The sequence below is a fragment of the Leiobunum rupestre genome, chromosome 6 (genome assembly GCF_980474605.1).
Source record: "Leiobunum rupestre chromosome 6, qqLeiRupe1.1.hap1, whole genome shotgun sequence".
Lineage (NCBI taxonomy): Eukaryota > Metazoa > Arthropoda > Arachnida > Opiliones > Sclerosomatidae > Leiobunum > Leiobunum rupestre.
Genome location: NC_143389.1, coordinates 24,623,986 through 24,641,861, shown reverse-complemented (window position 1 = coordinate 24,641,861; position 17,876 = coordinate 24,623,986). Strand labels below are relative to the sequence as shown.

General features: G+C 34.2%; 1 protein-coding gene across 1 annotated transcript; it reads right to left on the bottom strand.

Annotated features, from left to right (window-relative positions):
- Positions 1-1,143: 1,143 nt before the first annotated feature.
- Positions 1,144-13,368, bottom strand: LOC149940470 (blastula protease 10-like; the record flags this gene model as incomplete). The annotated part of the gene is made up of 12 exons (XM_090179272.1): positions 13,306-13,368; positions 12,213-12,257; positions 10,934-11,002; positions 10,802-10,855; positions 9,838-10,018; positions 7,882-8,023; positions 5,731-5,806; positions 4,297-4,491; positions 3,208-3,340; positions 2,318-2,461; positions 1,906-2,009; positions 1,144-1,227 (listed from the first exon to the last, which is right to left on the bottom strand). Coding segments are annotated over exons 1-12 (1,290 nt in total), but the record flags the coding sequence as incomplete, so codon positions are not given.
- Positions 13,369-17,876: the final 4,508 nt, after the last annotated feature.

The following is a 17,876-nucleotide window of genomic DNA, read 5'->3' as shown; positions in this document are numbered from 1 at the left end:
CACACACGATTTGCAGAACAACCCAAATCAGCAGCGGCGTTAGCGCAACTGTGACGAGGATATGCCACAAAGTACGCGAGTACATTGTTCTCGAAGTCTAAATCCGGTTGACCCAATCCGCGAAACCTAGGTTGCAAGTGACCAAATTGATTGAAATCGTGAATTGCTCGTCTTACTGTATTTACAGATGGTGCTCCATTTGGATGTCTTTCTGCATAGTAAATGGCAACTATCTCGGTACGCTCAGCTACTGAATAACGAGGCATTGTTCGAAATATTATCAAACACTGATAATAATCTCCCAAAGTTTTCCTTTAAATACCCAATGCATGTTTAGGATTGACCTATAGCCTCGTGTTTTTTAAATCCGGTCGTTTTTTTAACCAAAGTTTCAACTGGATTAGGTAATTCGGTTTCAATTATCGTTTCAAACAATCGTAATTTGGCTTCACCAACTTGTAAATTTTTCAAGCTCGAATTTTCACTGATAAATAAATTGTTTTTCGTCGAGTGAACAATTTTTAAGGGTTTTCGATGACGGCCTACAACTTTATAATAGAAATTTTTTATCTCGCACCTAGTGGTCGAAAAATAATTTTTCAAAATTGGTGAAAACCATTACCGAAAACGCTCAAATTTCTCAAACTGATGTCCCCCGGTATAGAGAATTGACCTTCCAAATTTGAAATCGGTACTATAAATAGTTTTTGAAAAAAAAAAACTTTTCCGAGCAAAAAAAAAGACCCTGTATATTAGAAAAAGGTTAAATAAATTTGGTTGGCCGGAAAAGGTTGCATTTGTTACAAAGATGTGAAATCCGGAAAAAAGGTTCGTAAGTAAGCAGCGTTGTCCATAAATGTTGGAAGTTTACTATGTGTTTATTTTTAAGCATAACATAATCGTTATTTTAAAGTTTTAAAATTAATTTGAATAAAACCACAGTCTTTCCCGATATATATTTGAGCACGATAAAACATATTTTGAAATAATCATATGATAATACAATTCGTATATTCTTCACAAGGTCGGAGATGTTTTAGTTAATCATAATTATAAACTAGAATGGAAGGCATTGTCAGCTTACATTTCTCCGTTGAAGCGGTCTTCGCGCCTTATTTCGATCCTTTCCAAAACACAAAGCCCGTCCAACGGATGATCTTTCAAACTGAGTCGCCTGTCAAAGTCGAAGTCGATGAACGTTACTTGAACTCGCTGTCCTGGAGGGGCCTGTGTAAAAACTATTTATTAAAGCACCGATTTAGGACTTATTTAATAACACGGTTTTACAAAACAATGTTGCAATTTAACATATTTGATTTCGTTGAAATTTGACAGAAAACATGTCAGAATTACGGCGGAAACGTTAAATTTTACCCTGGAAATTTCCGGACAAAATGAAGCCTGCCAAACCTAATACGTCAGATTTCACTTCTGAAATTACGATAAGCTTTAACTACATCAATTCAACATTGAATAAAATTATGATTTGAAATAATTTTTTTATCGACTTGGTACCGAAATGAAATTGCTTATAACGAGTGCATTTCTCGATGCTGAAAAACCAGCGTAACATTCTCCACCTCACTAATTTTCAAAACAAAATTATGAACTACAAGTTTTGTATATCTTTAAGGCAAAATAATTAGACACTAAAAAGTAAATGTTCATTAAATTATAATTACATTATAAATCTAGTTAATTTTGTAACCGTAATGTGTGATTATACTGGTTCATTATTGAACACAGAATATTAAATAATAAAAAAATAAGATACTTTGGCGTTTGAAATATGAAGCCTAAATAATAACGAAATTAATAATAAAATGATTTAAATTTCAGATATAATTGAAACAATAAAATTTAACGAACAAATGAAATGAGAGTAAATTTCAAACAACTATTTACTTGTATCCACCAACTGCAGTCTTCATGCGGTTCTTTTCTGACTGGGTAGTTTGGCGTCTCAATAATTTCTGGTTCCGTCACATTGCCCCCGCAAACTGGTCCTGCTACGACGAATTATATTATATAAAAATTTATGTTAGGTTTCAGAAATACCTTAAACAAGCTATTGAAGGCAAACCGTTTGTTAAGGGTTCATCAAATTATTGTTAAAATTGAAATATTCTTAAATTGTATTGTTCATATAAGAAATGCCTTTCCGATTTATTATTTAATTAACTAATTCATTCATAATTACAATACGAAATTTAACAATTTTTTTTTGGAATATCGGAGATAACCTTAACAAATTCCGACCCTTATCTTATAAGAAAGGTATTCCTATTAGCTAGTTGGAATTCCTTAAACAACTTACTGTAATAATCACTGTCAATATTTTCGCAGAAGTCACCGCTGGTTCCGTTCGGACAGTCACAAGTGCAATTCTCCGGTTGGTCTCTTAAAGGTCGTAGGTATCCTTCATTCTGACACACTATCGAACTTTTGTTGGCACATTTATCTTAAATGGGGTTAAAAAATTGTAGTTGTATTTAAAGTACAAGGTTGTCTGTGGCGACCCAACACACAACCCAAGCGTTGACGGGCAAATGGTTAAGTTTACCACGGCCAACTTTGATCACGCGCTGTTCTCGCTACAGCGGCCAACACATTCGTCGAAATTCCGCGAGCAAGGATTTTCCCCCTATAAACTGTACTATAACGTGTAGGAGTTCAGCGCCACGCTCGGTTTTAATATTGACTTCAATTGTAAAAACTATTCTAAAAATAATAATCCACTAGGGGCGCTCACGTCATACACATCTTTTGCTCATAGGTTAACACAGAAACGTCAACGAATGAGATGGCCGCTGTAGCGCGAGATATCAAAGTTGGCCGTGGTTAAACAGATAAGTCCAAATCTCCGGTGCATGGCCAAAAAAAGCCCATTGATAGAGATTATTTTACGAAATATTTGTTGGGAGAAAACACCGAGATACTTTTTGAAAATTCCCCAATGATAAATCCCTCGCTTTGTTTCGCTTTCAAGGATAAATAAAGGGGGTGAAAAGGTAATTTAAAAAAGTCGATAAGACTAGCTGTTTTGTTTCTACAACATTTAGGCAAGTATTTAAATTCTATAGCTGCCTAAAACTCGATAAATCACCATTGATAGTTTTCAATACAAGTGGTTACTTATTTTTAAGGGCATAGCGCTCATTTACAATTTTTTTTTCCGGATTGAATACGGAGGTTCATTTCCCTTACCATCGCAGCTGTACAATGTGTTGGCCATTTTCCGATCTCGAAAGCTCAGGCCATCGTATTTGCCAAGCAATCGTTGGTCATGGGGATTCTTTGTAACTAAGGTGTTCTTCTCGTACGGTCGAATGCTATAGATCTGAAAAAAAAATTGCTTTTCCCTGTAAAATAAACCTCCATGATATGATAAACGAAAGAACAACTTGAACGACTGTGGTTTCCGTTAATTTACAAGTTGTTTTTCTAGTTATATTTCCGAAGATGTCATTTATTTCGTTTGCTTTATATTTTCCACTCCGATATTCCATTATCCCAAAAATAATTTATTTTCTTTTATATTTATCTTGGCCTTAATCGGTGTGCAATGTGGTTGAATAATTACGCTTAAATCATTTTGGATCAGTCTACTATATTATAATCGCTATGTATTCGCTAATTACTCCATAATCATTTAAAATAATAGTATGTAATCATGGTATTAATAATAATCAGGTAGGCTAATACCCAAGGCAGCACCTTAGGCTTAATTCATCTAGCGACTTTTAATGCCTTAAACAGGTGGCCGGGTTACAATGCGTAGGAGTGTGGTGGAAAGCCTTTAATGCCACAAGAGCCAACAAGCATTTGATTGGGTTGCTTTCTACTCGCTCTCTAACCACTTAAACAGCCGAAACAATGATTTAATCATGTTAAAACAAACGCCGTGTAATAGCTTTTCTCGTTGTACTCGCTCAACAACCGTCATCATTCTTCATTTTTCGTCCTCCCAGTAATCGCTAATTGATTCTTAATCCGTGCTACAATCACCGCAATACCCTGTAAACTAGCTCAAATCCAAAATGGTCTCACACGATTAAGTTTAAACCAGTTCTGTATTTTTAAGGAAAAAACTAACGCGTGTGTCTTAGCTAGTACTTTTTTCTGCTTTAACTGATCCACTTATACGTTTTTCGTAAAAAAATAAGTTATTGTTCTTGCTCAGTACGAACACTTCTTATAGTTACTATTAACGACGCACGTCAAAAATACCATGTTTGCCATGTTCCCAGTCACAATTTGGTAAATACAGTGATCAAAAGAGGTACAGCAACTAACCCAGTTGTCGTAGTGCATCACTGATTGATAGTCGTATGGAATCCCGAAAGAGCGGGTGTTAGACTTAGACAACTCGTGTAAATTCTCAGGTTTAACGTTTTGCGTCAACAAAACTACAAAATTGTCCCGATCTTTCCTTGATTGCTCGTTGAAGAAGCCAATAGCGTGACCAATTTCACGAATGACAGTGTCTCTCTACAAGGGAAAAGGTTTAAAGGTTTTAAGGTTTTCAACAGCCAAACGTGTTCCGATATTAAACATTGGTTAAAGGGTGTGTTGTTTTCTTAAACGCTACTGAATATCTTACATTAATTTCCTATTCGATCTCTTCGGTATTGTTCCAATAAGAAAAAAAAACATGTTGTCTAGGTCACATTAACAAAATAAATTGAAATGTATATACATGTATTGTGTTTAGAATTTATATTGGTTTATATTTTACGTATGATATATTTATAAATTTAATTTTTTTTTAAACAAAATATTTTCAACATAATAATCATAATTTTGGGTTTCTACTTACGCTTTAAATTTAAGGCTGTGATATAAGGACGTAAATTGTTAATGCTCAACTATAAATTTAGGAATCATTATCTTGTGGAAAGCAATTGACCATAAACAGTCTTTAAAATTTCGAAAGGAATTTAATAAGGCAAACGTGTAAATTTGTTAACTGGAGGCATATGAAATTTGCTCGGTTTAGTTCTTGTTTTAAAATATTTGCTTTTGCATTTTGAGCAATATCAACTTATAATATCTGAACGTCAATGCAGATAATCTGATATCTGATTTATCATATTTTTGTTCGAATCAACTGTTATCTTACGTGATTGTTTTTATGTTATTAAATGTATGTTGCATTTTGGTGTTTAGGAAAGTATTTTATCACAAATCACCTTTTTTTATCTATGTAGAAAATAAGTTTCATGCACATGCATGTACATTATACCATTAGAGTCCGAAATTTAATATGGTACTAAGTCTATTGAATTTTAAGACGTTCTTTAAAATGTTTCCAGTTATTTCATTATTTTAAACCAATCGTTTCAAGCGGTGGTGTTCACCTTAATCCTAGTCCATAAACTGTTATTTGATCAAAGAAATTTTAATTAAATCTCAGCAATCAAATACATGCAATTGAAATAAGCATTTAAAATATGATTTACGACATAGTAAAGAGGGGCTAGGAGCGACTGCAAACATTAAATCAAAATAAATATTACGTATAATTCTCTATTTTGTAAGGTTTAAATTTGAACATCACAACGCTTAACTCTCATAAATCTAAATTTTAAATTTATGTCAATAGGAACGCTAATTTTTAAATTATAAATCGAATGTTAGTGATTTCAACCCACGATATGTTTTTATCGCTCTTGGAAACTATTCTGTGTAATCTAATATCTTCTTTGATTATTCATGTTGAAAACTTACATATTCGCATCCTTTTCCAATTGAGACATCTTGTCCTCTCATTGTGAATACCACATTACCAACCGACGAATAGCAACTGAGAAAATTAAAAAAATAATCAGGGTGTCGAACTTTTGCAGTTTACGGGATTTTTAAAAGATCCATGATTTTCTTTTAACTAAACCCTGAGGAAAATTTTATGATTTTGTATTTTTCAATTTTTTTTACGGAACATTGGCTAATATACAAAAAATATTAATTATTTAACAGACAGTATTTAATCTGTTCAATAATTAATGACTTTTTAGTATTTTTACCTCTCCGAGGGGACAAAGTCCCCTAGGAGGGGTTATACAATCACCGTGCCTGTCTGTCTGTGTGTCTGTCCTGCGAGCGCGTTCGCATTTTCCGTGCAAAGGTTAATCATTGCGTACGCAGTTTCTCGAAATCTCTGCGTTCGCAGTTGTTAGGACTGTCGAAAGATTGGCCAAACCATCGTGCGACGGTGAGCGTTAACGTTGGGTTTGGTTGGGATGGTGTTTTTTCGTTAACGCTAACCGTCGCGACAGCTTGTTAAGCTACGGTGTTTTTCGAAAACCGGTTTGGCGAATGTCCTTTACGAAGTTATAACGTTAGGTACTTTAATTTATTCTACATCATTTTAAATATACTATTCCGTCTAAGGTGATTTATTGATATACGAGCGGTCGTTTAGTCAAGGGGCTTTCTGTGCTTTGTGAATGGGAAGGTTTTCGCTTCTTGTTAATTAATTTTTATTAGTGTGGATATTTGGACATCTACGATTCCTAATGCAGTCATTGTTTTCCTGGGTGTGCGAGTCATTTTATGGTATTGGTCTTTTTCATGCGGCATGTGTCACAACGTCAACAGGAAGTCTACGAATCGTCCACTGCCAGATGTCGAATATAGCTATTCTACGGTATCTTCATCAAGGGCGAGTGTTGAAATAAAATGAGCGTTAAAGTATTTCGTAAGCGAGAAAAATACAAATACCCTCTGTAGATATTTCTTCATTAAAATTTGCTTCGTATTATATTTAAATGATGAACTTGCTCTGTAAATAGGGTTAAATTCAATTGTGCATTGTTTTAGTATGTCTAACTCGCTTTTGTAACTACTTAATTTATATTATTCTGAATAAATTAAACTCGGTTGTTTCGTCTGAATTATTTTAATTAAAATTAAAATTTTATACCGGGCGGGCTTGAACCGGCATTACGTTTTTAGTAAATAACTCTGAATTGCGGAGATATCTTTAAGGGTCATCTCGAGAAATTAATACCAGGAGAGGTATATTTTGGCTTGCCAACTTGTTATTCGTAGAATCTGATTATGTTGAAAAAAGCGAAGTGTTATCAAACATAGTAAAAGAGCCTGGAATAATTACGTATCGTTTGCCACATATGGTTGTCGGTTGCTATTGATAGGTTTCCCTAATTCCAAGAAACTGCGAATGCAGTGATTACACTTTGCCCCGAAAATGAGTACGCGTTCGCAGCCCAGACAGACAGACAGACACGGTGATTGTATAACCCTTCTTAGGGAATATAGTCCCCTCAGAGAGGTAAAAGTAGTCAAGTGCTCCTTATAAAAATTATACACGACAGATTTTCGAAATACGCGAAATCTATTTCTGCGCGGAGACCAAGACCAAGAATAAGTGCACCTTCAATTTATTAAATTAAAAAATAATAACGAAAAACTTTCTTTGTTAATCCCTGTGCATGGTTGTTCCAAATGCTAAATGCAAAATACAAAATTCTTTCTCCATAATTCAAAATGCAAAATGCATTTTGAAAATTGGTTTTTCTAAATGCAAAATGTAAAATTAAAGTAAGTGAGTAACTGAGTATCGCCATCTATGATTATTTGAGAGTAAATAGCAGACGAACTTTATCTACAAGAGCTGCGATGATGGTAACAGAGTAAAAACCTTTTGAAAATGTTGTTCCCCGTATCAAACCCACAAAATGCCAAATGTAAAATGCAAAATAGTTTCCTAGACACTCAAAATGCATTTTGAACAACCCAGTGTGGCACTCTTTCTCGTTTTTTCCCCGAAATAATTGATTCATTTAAATATTTTCCCTCCAACCAAATCAAAACTGAAAAGTTTGCTTATATGGATTTTATTTAAAAAGGGATACTAACCGATCTTTGTCATGTCTGAAATTCAAATACCAGAAGGGAAAGTGATCCAAATTCCTTTTTTCAAAGCTAAGACACGTATTTTCTCTCCAGTGATCAATTGCTTCTTCTATTGTTTTTCGTAAATTTGGTTTTCTAAAAACGGCTAAAACCAAACATATATATATATTACAATTAATGTAATAATACAAATAATAATAAGTTAGGCTAATACCAAAGGCACTAACATTGGTCCAAGTCAGCTAGCCCTTCATGTCACTCGAGCCAACTCTCACTGTCACCATTAACCTCTGCAAGTGTTTAAAGGAAACAAAAGAATGCTGGGGAAACCCCTTTGACAAATGAAAAGATAACTTGCAAATTCAACGTAGAAACAGCGGTTCCGAGTTTTATTCGTATACTCCCCAGAGTTTTATGTTCATTTGTATACTCCCTAGCGTTTTATGTTCATTTGTATACTCCCTAGCGTTTTATGTTCATTCGTATACTCCCTAGCGTTTTATGTTCATTTGTATACTCCCAAGCGTTTTATGTTCATTCGTATACTCAATAGTGTTTTAGGTTCGTTTTTATACTCCCTAGCGTTTTATGTTAATTTTCATACTCTCTAGCGTTTTATGTTCATTTTCATACTCTCTTGCGTTTTATGTTCATTTTCATACTCTCTAGCGTTTTATGTTAATTTTCATACTCTCTAGCGTTTTATGTTCATTTTCATACTCTCTAGCGTTTTATGTTCATTTTCATACTCTCTAGCGTTTTATGTTCATTTTCATACTCTCTAGCGTTTTATGTTCATTTTCATACTCTCTAGCGTTTAATGTTCATTTTCATACTCTCTAGCGTTTTATGTTCATTTTTATACTCCATAGCGTTTTATCTTCATTTTATACTCCCTAGCGTTTTATCTTCATTTTTATATTCCCTAGCGTTTTTTGTTCATTTTTATACTCCCTAGCGTTTTATCTTCATTTTATACTCCCTAGCGTTTTATGTTCATTTTTATACTCCCTATCGTTTTATCTTCATTTTTATACTCCCTAGCGTTTTATCTTCATTTTATACTCCCTAGCGTTTTATGTTCATTTTTATACTCCCTATCGTTTTATCTTCATTTTTGTACTCCCTAGCGTCTTATGTTCATTTTTATACTCCCTAGCGTTTTATGTTCATTTTTATACTCATTAGCGTTTTATGTTCATTTTTATACTCATTAGCGTTTTATGTTCATTTTTATACTCCCTAGCGTTTTATGTTCATTGAAAATATCCGTTGTTGTTTCTCCTCTGTTCTTCACTAATCAATGCCTGAAACTGTTAGAAACCCGTGTATATATTTTTGCACCAGAGGCACGATTTACAAAAGGCGTCCAATGTTTTCTTCTATACATGTATAAGTAAATTTATATGCGTTGTTAAAAGGTGCCGGATATTTACTTCATTCGTAGATACCATACAACACTGGAAATTATTATTTCTAGCATAAGTTAATGATACCTCTAAGTAGACAAATAAGCCCTTTCAAGGTGGAATATTTGTCCAGAAAATGTGATGTCAAATCTTGTCTCTCCGATTCCCGCGAAAATGAAAGTTTTGAAAAATATCTAGACCCAGCGCCGCTGTGCGGTCGAGAATGAAACTATATTGGGCTGAGAGAAATAAACCAATAGCAAAAAAACGTTCTTTGGCCTCTGCGGGGGGAACGAATTTTCTAAGGGAATACCGAAATTTATCTCTTTTGGGGAAGTTCAAGCTAGCCTGGCACCAAAGGGGATTAAAGAAACGTCAGTTTCGGCAGTTAAAAGTCTATGTTAAGGCTACCTTGATACGCAGTACGGAGAGACATAGGTCAATTTGGACAAGCATATCCGCCATAGGCAGCATAGCCATTTGTCTACTTAGAGGTATCATTAACTTATGTTTCTAGTTATATTATATGAGCGAGTAAACTGGTACTTACATGGGTGAAAACTGTAGACAACACGGCGATATGACCAGAGAACAATTAGATTAGTCGTTGCTTTTCTGGCTGATAAATCATTCGCGGTGTATTCGTCAGTACTCGAAACTACAGTGTCTCCGTTCACGATTTTAGCTCCGTCTAGCGTTATTCGGCTTTGGTTTCCACCAAAAAGCGTGTACTGTAAAATAAAATGCAAAATTAAAATATATTTCCATAAATAAGATATATTTATGCATAATACACCGTGAGAAATGAGAATGAATATTTTGGTCTTTAAAGGGAGTTTAGTGTTCCATAATAACAGTAAATCACATTTCAGTCACCAGATGTATCCTAACTAGGGTTAATGACGTTAAAAACAAGTCGTAGCGCGTGTTACCAGGCAATTTTTCTATTTTCCTTAAATTGTGAGTGTTCTACACTCTTAGAAATATTTGTCAAAATTGGACAAAAAACTGAGCCCAAGGGTGGTCACTTAAACAGCGTATGTTTGAATAATTTTAACCCCAAAACCTCTTACTTATACAAAATGTAAATAACATTTAAATGCTTATTATTAACTGCTAAATGTACAAAATCAGCCACAAAAATGTGCAAAGTTGAGGTAATCTTTAATCATTCTTTCTAAAGCGTGAAATATCAGTTGTTCAAATGCCAAATATTGAAGTTTTAATCGCTGCTAAATAGCAGCCGCGTTTTAGTTACCTGCAGGACCGATTAAGTTATGGTTTTAATTTTTTTTACAAGTGTGAAAGAATTCCATTATATTAATTTCTTAATTCACTGAACTAGAACCATTTTTACGTATAAAAATGAAATTACACAACTCATTTTTCTTTTTCAAAATAAAAGAGCAAACTTTTTGAACTCGACAGATTACCTAATTGCGGAAATTCTCGTAAATTTATTGATATTTTTTATTGTATTATTTCATATTAATAAAAATGGTAATGTATATTACTTGTGCCATCCATTGGTTTCTTTCCAGAAATTCTTCATTCGTGTCTTCGGAGGTCTGTCAATGAAATTTCTCAAATTAATATTACTTTTGGACTTATTGAGTTTTTATGCGGTATCGCGAATATAAATTTACCAAATTGATTCCTTTATCTTCTTTATCTTGTTCGATCGATTTTGACTCTACCGATAATATTTCTGGATCCTAAGAAATAGAGCAAGTACGGTATGAATGATTTTGTTGAAAAATTTTAGTTGTTTGTGAGTTATTTATTTAATTGATCTCATCTTCTCCACTTCTCCAGTTGAATTATTTCGCAATGCCTTTCTTTTGGGTTTAGAAATTTCGGGAAGATATGTGTTAATAATTTTTTTTATAATATAATTATTGAAAATTAAAAAAAAAATAGATACGGGCTATGATAAATTGATCTTTTCTATATCCTCTTTCCTCTCGTAACAAAGTGTAACATTTAATAAGACCCAAATCCCCAAAATTACTTTGCAAATACTCAACATCCTTTGAATTACAACAGCGTAAGCCTTAAAATAATTAATTTTATTTAAAATGTTTTACCTCTCGGAATCTAATCATAAAAGAGAAAAACAAATAATAAATTGCTGAAAATAAATTATAGTTTATGCTCTGCTATAGCATTAGGATATGTAACATTTCAATAACCCCTCTCCTCCTCTTGTAGCATTTGCTCCTTTACTGTGTTACGTAATTTGAGCATGATCCCTTAGTACCGCTAGACGGCGCATGTTAGCTGCGACTATCGACTGTAGAAGGGTTTTCGGGAGAGGCTACGAGTCCAGTGATCAGCAGTTCAAACACTGGCTTAATAAATAGTATTACGCTGTAAGAAAACTGTGGATAATTTTGCCCAAAATCGTGTGCTAAGTGATCACTCGGAGACAGCACAGATATTCGACCAATTCCGACGAATTTTATATTTGAGCTAATTTGTATATGAATTTCAGGCCCGGACTGACCCGGGCGGCTAACCGGCGCGGCGATCGCCGGTCAGATCGGGGCCAACTCAAATTGGGGGCCAAAGAGGTAAAATTTGGCATTAATGGGAAATGGGGCCAACACGATTGCATAGCCGGTGGGGCCATCTACTAGCCAGTCCGGCCCTGATCAATGTTCAATTTTGAAAGTAAATACTTATGCTAATACCTAAAGCACCAACATAAGTGCAAGGGGCTAGTGACTTTCAATCCGTAGGTAGTCAGTAGCTAAGAAACTAACATCTTGTTTTATGATCCGTGCAGTGCTGGACAGAAACGTGCAAAGTTAGATTGTTTGTGCAGAGAGATTTCTAACGGTGTACATAAACAGACACTTAGAGATTGGAAGTAAAAATTAGTGAGAATACTATGTGCTTTAATGTTTTGTAGCTGAAACTTACCGGCAATAAACCTTTCTTTCGAGACTGTGATTCCATGAAATCATCCTGATAATCAAATTAGTTAGTAAAGCATGGTGATAAACAATATATTATTTAAGAAATATTTACCAAATCAATGGTTTCATTTTGGTCGTATGGGAATTTTACCAATTTTCTCTAGAATCGTTAGATAAATCAATAGTTTAGTTATCATTTTAAAATGGAGTAGGTAAGACAAAGGAACAGAAATGTAATCATTTAATTAAAAATATAGTAGTTTACCATGTACACTACTATTGCGACGTTTTCACCATAAACATTTAAGGTGTGTCATTTTTGGTTTATATTGCATTGAAAAAGATTTTTTATGTCCCATTTTTAATATTTTTAAGGGAAAAATGTAATGGAAAAAAGTCACTAAACCTAAACGTTATCTAGATAGTTTTTCAAAAGAGAACATTCAATTTTCAAATGACCTCAGCACGAGATACGTAACTCGAAAAGTTCAAGTTAATTTATTAACCTATATTGCTTTTGATCTAATGCGACATTCTGCGGAAATAAGGCCATTGAATATTTTTAATATTACATTAAAAATCAGTAGCAGCTTTAGAGTTTGCGAGACCTAAAATTACTAATTAATGAATTAAATAATATTTATTTATTAAGGGAATTGATAATTTTTTATCGGAATACTTAGCTGATAGCTTAAGAAATTAAAATAACAAATTTTTTATTGCAGTAAATTAATAACTTTCTTATTCAGTAAAATGTGAAATTTTGAATTATAAGAAATAGCTAAATTACTAAAATTGCCAATTAGTATAGTATTAGTTTTAAAATAGTAAATTTATCTTAAAACAAATCGCTTATTAAAAAATTACTAAATTAGTTATTCAATTAAATTTGTAATGGTCTAATTGTAGTAAAATTCTAAATTTATCACAAAAAGGGCGAATTGAATGTTTCTTCTATTTACGGTAATCTTGGGCTAAAATAGCTTAAATTTTATTTTGAGCTCTATGGTCAAAGAAAAGTATATTTGACAACGTAACCTTTTATTATCAAAACCCGAAACTAAATCAACGTAATATATCTTATTTGGTGTTCTCACATCTGTTATTTTGTAGTACGAGGGACCTTCGTTATCGTTTATCCAATCGGTGGAAATAGACATTGCATACTGAAAATATAGGATATAATTTAATTAATTATAATAACACGGTGCTGTGGAAATTTGAAATTATACTTTAGATAAATAAAAGTTATTAACACAAATACTAATTAGTTAGCAATAAGTACATGTAGAAAATCACGACCCAGAGTACGAAACACCACCGTTTTATACATATCTCTCGTCGGTATGAAGGGAATAGAGCGCTTGACTAAAATAGCATTTGTTAAAATAGCGTTTTCAAAAGCGCGTTTTTCAAAACAGCATTTTGTTGCAACGGCGCTTTGTTAAAACAGCGGTTGTTGAAATAGCGTTTCTCAATACCGCGGTTTGTCGAAAGAGCGTTTTTTGGTTAAGCGTTTCTCAGTAGAGCGGTTTGTCAAAACAGTTTTTTCCATAAATAGCGTTTCTGAATATAGCGTTTCTCAAATTAGCGATTTCGAAACAGCGGTTTTGGTCAAGACAGCGGTTTCTTAAAACAGCGGTTTTGGTCAAGCCTCGACTTCGAGCGACCAGCGGTTCACGAGTTTTTAACCGGGTTATTTCGGCTACGGGGATTTTTCGATATATAGAGGGAGTTATCTCGAGGCTAGCGCGCGGAGCGCGCAACGGTTAGGTTAGCCCGGCGCGCCGTAGGCGCGTAGGCACCGTTTTGCTATAGAAAGCAGCGCGGTTTTCGGAAATGCTGTTTCGACAAAATGCGGTTTAGAGAACCACCGTTATGACAAAGCGCCGTTTGAACAATTTGTTATTTTGGGAAATGCTATGTAAAGAAACGCTGTTATGACAAAGCGCTATTTCGACAAAACGCTGTTTTGACAAACGCTGTTTTCGAAAACGCTGTTATGACAAAGCGCTGTTATGACAAAACGCTGATTTGAAAAACGCTGTTTTGGAAAATGCTGAATAAACAAATGCTGTTTAGGAAAGCGCTGTAGTCCCTACAAATCGTCTCGTCTATAGAGAAATAAAAAACATTATGTCTAATATCAAAAAGTAAGAAGTCCGCCATAATTAATAATAATAATAATCCGCTAGGCTAATACCCAAGGCACAACCTTAAGCCCAAGTCATCTAGCGACTTTCAATGCCTTAAACAGGTGCTCGGGTTACAATGCGTATGAGGGTTGTGGTAAGCCCTTCATGCCACGCTAGCCAACAGCTTCCTACACTAACTATTAACGTTATTATATCTAGGATATTCTTAATAAGCTAAAACGGTTCGAATTTCAATTTAAAATACTGAAGCAAGAGTTCAGAAATAAGAGAATAAGTGAAAACGTCTATGAAACTTATCAATTTTCTTTCTTATCCAACTCCTCACTCAGTGTAGAAAGCTTTCAAAAACACTGGGTACCAGAGTACGGGTTCTACACTACCCCATGAACCATTTTCTAAAATGTTTAATCCAGCACTTGCCACCGAACCATCGAACGTCCTCAATTTTTAACAAAGCTTGAATTATCAGGATTGAAAGTAGCCCAATATTATAATAAAACATATTAAATTTAAAACATAACCCAAAGATCTTCCATTGAACACAGCATATTAATTTCATCATATTTAAAAATCAAATAATTATTTCTACTTACCGGGATTAAATTTAATATGAGACGGAAAGTGTTTGTTAAATAGAGTTTCATCGTTGAATGAAAAAAGATGCGGACCTCTCGTAGATCAGTCGCTTAGTTTCTCTGACAAGTGTGACGTAATGAAAACCCCCATGTAAGTTCTTTGATCTTTCTTTAACAGTTTTATGATTGAATTTAATTATGCAACCCGCTTCCTAAAGGTGTAATTATGTCATTGAATAATATATTGCGTAATAATACCTGCTTTGATTTATAACAGCAAATTCGATATACTTGTGGCACTGGGTGAAAACTCGGAACAACTCCTTCTGCGTTGAGTTTTCAAGTTCTCTCCCCACTGGTTAAAGGGGTTTTCCCCCGAGTTCTTCGGTTTCCTCTTCCATAAAAACTTGTCAAGGTTAACGGTAATAGTGAGTGTAGGGAGCTGTTGGCTCGCGTGGCACGAAGGGCTTGCCACTACCCTCCTACGCATTGTAACCCGGCCACCTGGATTAATGGACCTTCAAAAGTAGCTTGATGACTTAGGCCTTAGGCGGTGCCTTGGGTATTAGCCTAGCCTAGCCTAGTCTAGATGAAGCAGCTAACAAGCTTTCATTTTACCTTTTTGGTTTTTTCTTTGATACCCTCTTTATAAGATAATAAAATAAGCCGTAATTCATATTTTATAAACCTAGTGATAGTTACAAAACTAGATTAAATAAAATTGAAAATAAATTTAATTAAAATTTATAAAACGATTTTAACGTGGTTTTATTATTTGAATATTCTCTTAATAATAAGCGAAATTCTTAGGTTGGTTTAAGTTGCGCGTATAGACAGGTTAAGCCACTATCTTTAAAACGGGGTAACTTGTTGGAGTGTAGATTGTAGAAAATAAAGCTACACTAAGCTACAAGTTATCTCTACACTCAGCCACAAGTTTCCTCTACACTCAGCTACAAGTTTCCTCTATACTCTTAGCAACAAGTTTATTCTACACTTATCAACAAGTTTCCTTTACACTCAGCTACAAGTTTCCTCTGCACTCAGATACAACTTTATTCTACACTTAGCAACAAGTTTCCTTTACACTCATCTACAAGTTTATTCTGCACTTAGCAACAAGTTTCCTTTACACTCAGCTACAAGTTTCCTTTACACTCAGCAACAAGTTTCCTCTATACTCTTAGCAACAAGTTTATTCTACTCTTAGCAACAAGTTTCCTTTACACTCAGCTACAAGTTTCCTCTACACTCAGATACAAGTTTATTCTACACTTAGCAACAAGTTTCCTTTACACTCAGCTACAAGTTTCCTCTACACTCAGATACAAGTTTATTCTACACTTAGTAACAAGTTTTCTCTACACTCATCTACAAGTCTCCTCTACACTCATCAACAAGTCTCCTCTACACTCAGCTACAAGTTTCCTCTACACTCATCTACAAGTCTCCTCTACACTCAGCAACAAGTTTCCTCTACACTCAGCAACATGTTTCCTCTACACTCATCTACAAGTCTCCTCTACACTCAGCTACAAGTTTCCTCTACACTCATCTACAAGTCTCCTCTACACTCAGCAACAAATTTCCTCTACACTCAGCAACAAGTTTCCTCTACACTCATCTACAAGTCTCCTCTACACTCAGCTACAAGTTTGTGGGTTAACCTGTATATTAATGTGGCAGTCAGATAATGATTTTCTATGAAGCACATTAGGCTTGTGGTATCAAATGTTTTAAAAAAATTATTTTAGCTCAAATTTTAATTTTGACCATGTACACCCCGACCTTAAAATCATACCCTCGTGCTCTGGAAGTCTATCCTTTTCACTTAACTGCTTCCATGCCCTATGAATCACCGCGTTCTGCAGTCGTATTTGCCGATATAAATGTCCTTAACAAAACGATTAAACAATAGGGGTGAGAGGTCCGTAGCGCAAATATATTCTACTCCCAAACGAAATTTTTAATTGCCTTCTCTGTTTTAGCTGTATCTGATTCTGGGCATGTCGCAACTAGTTGAGAAACCAACTACGTTTAGCTACTGGGGCATGGTTTGTTGATAATAAAATAATATCGTAACTACGAACCATTATGGTATTTGATGCAGCACTGTAAAGGATTCCCGCCAATATATAAATGGTTTACCTTAAAATTTCTTATGGGATTTTCAGCAATGCAGTAATCGTTTCTAGATAAAAAAATTAAAAGTTTAAACAGATTAAGGTGTTTTCAGAAGCATAGTCATAGGTTTCTTGATAATATAATAACAGTTTCACTTCAAACCATAATGGTGTTGACAGCAGCGTAGAAAAAGGTTTTACTTTAAACCATAACAATATAATTTTAGCAAAGAACCAATTTTAAAACTGTTTAAATTCAAACCATTATAATATCATAACGACATAATAACGGTTTTACATTGATATAGTAAGAGCTTACTAATAAACCAAATATGTGTCAATCAAGCACTTTCAAAATAAACTTTAAAAGTTTAAACAATTAAAATTTAGTATAATTAATTTTAAGACCTGCCATGAATTGCATTTTGGATAAAAATATCAAAGCCAATATGGGTACGTTCAGCACCGAAAATTAGATGAGTATCGGTAACGGCTTAATTTTCGTTTTATGAGGTTGTGTCATCACTGGTTGTTCAGCGGTTACTTTTTCAGTTACCGGTGTTTAAAACATGCCGGCGAAATCTATAAACTTAAAAACCATATCTTCTAGTTGTATTTTTGATATGGACCCGATAGGCATAAAACCAGAAATAATAAGTGTCGTACAATAGAAAATTATGATGAAAGTTACTAAACGTACCCTTTGTACACCTCTATACTTGTATTGACAGTGTAGTACTATTTCTGCCCTATGTGGCCTTCAATAAGATTATTTTAGAATTTCCGAAATTGTTTATTTCATTTGTACGTCATT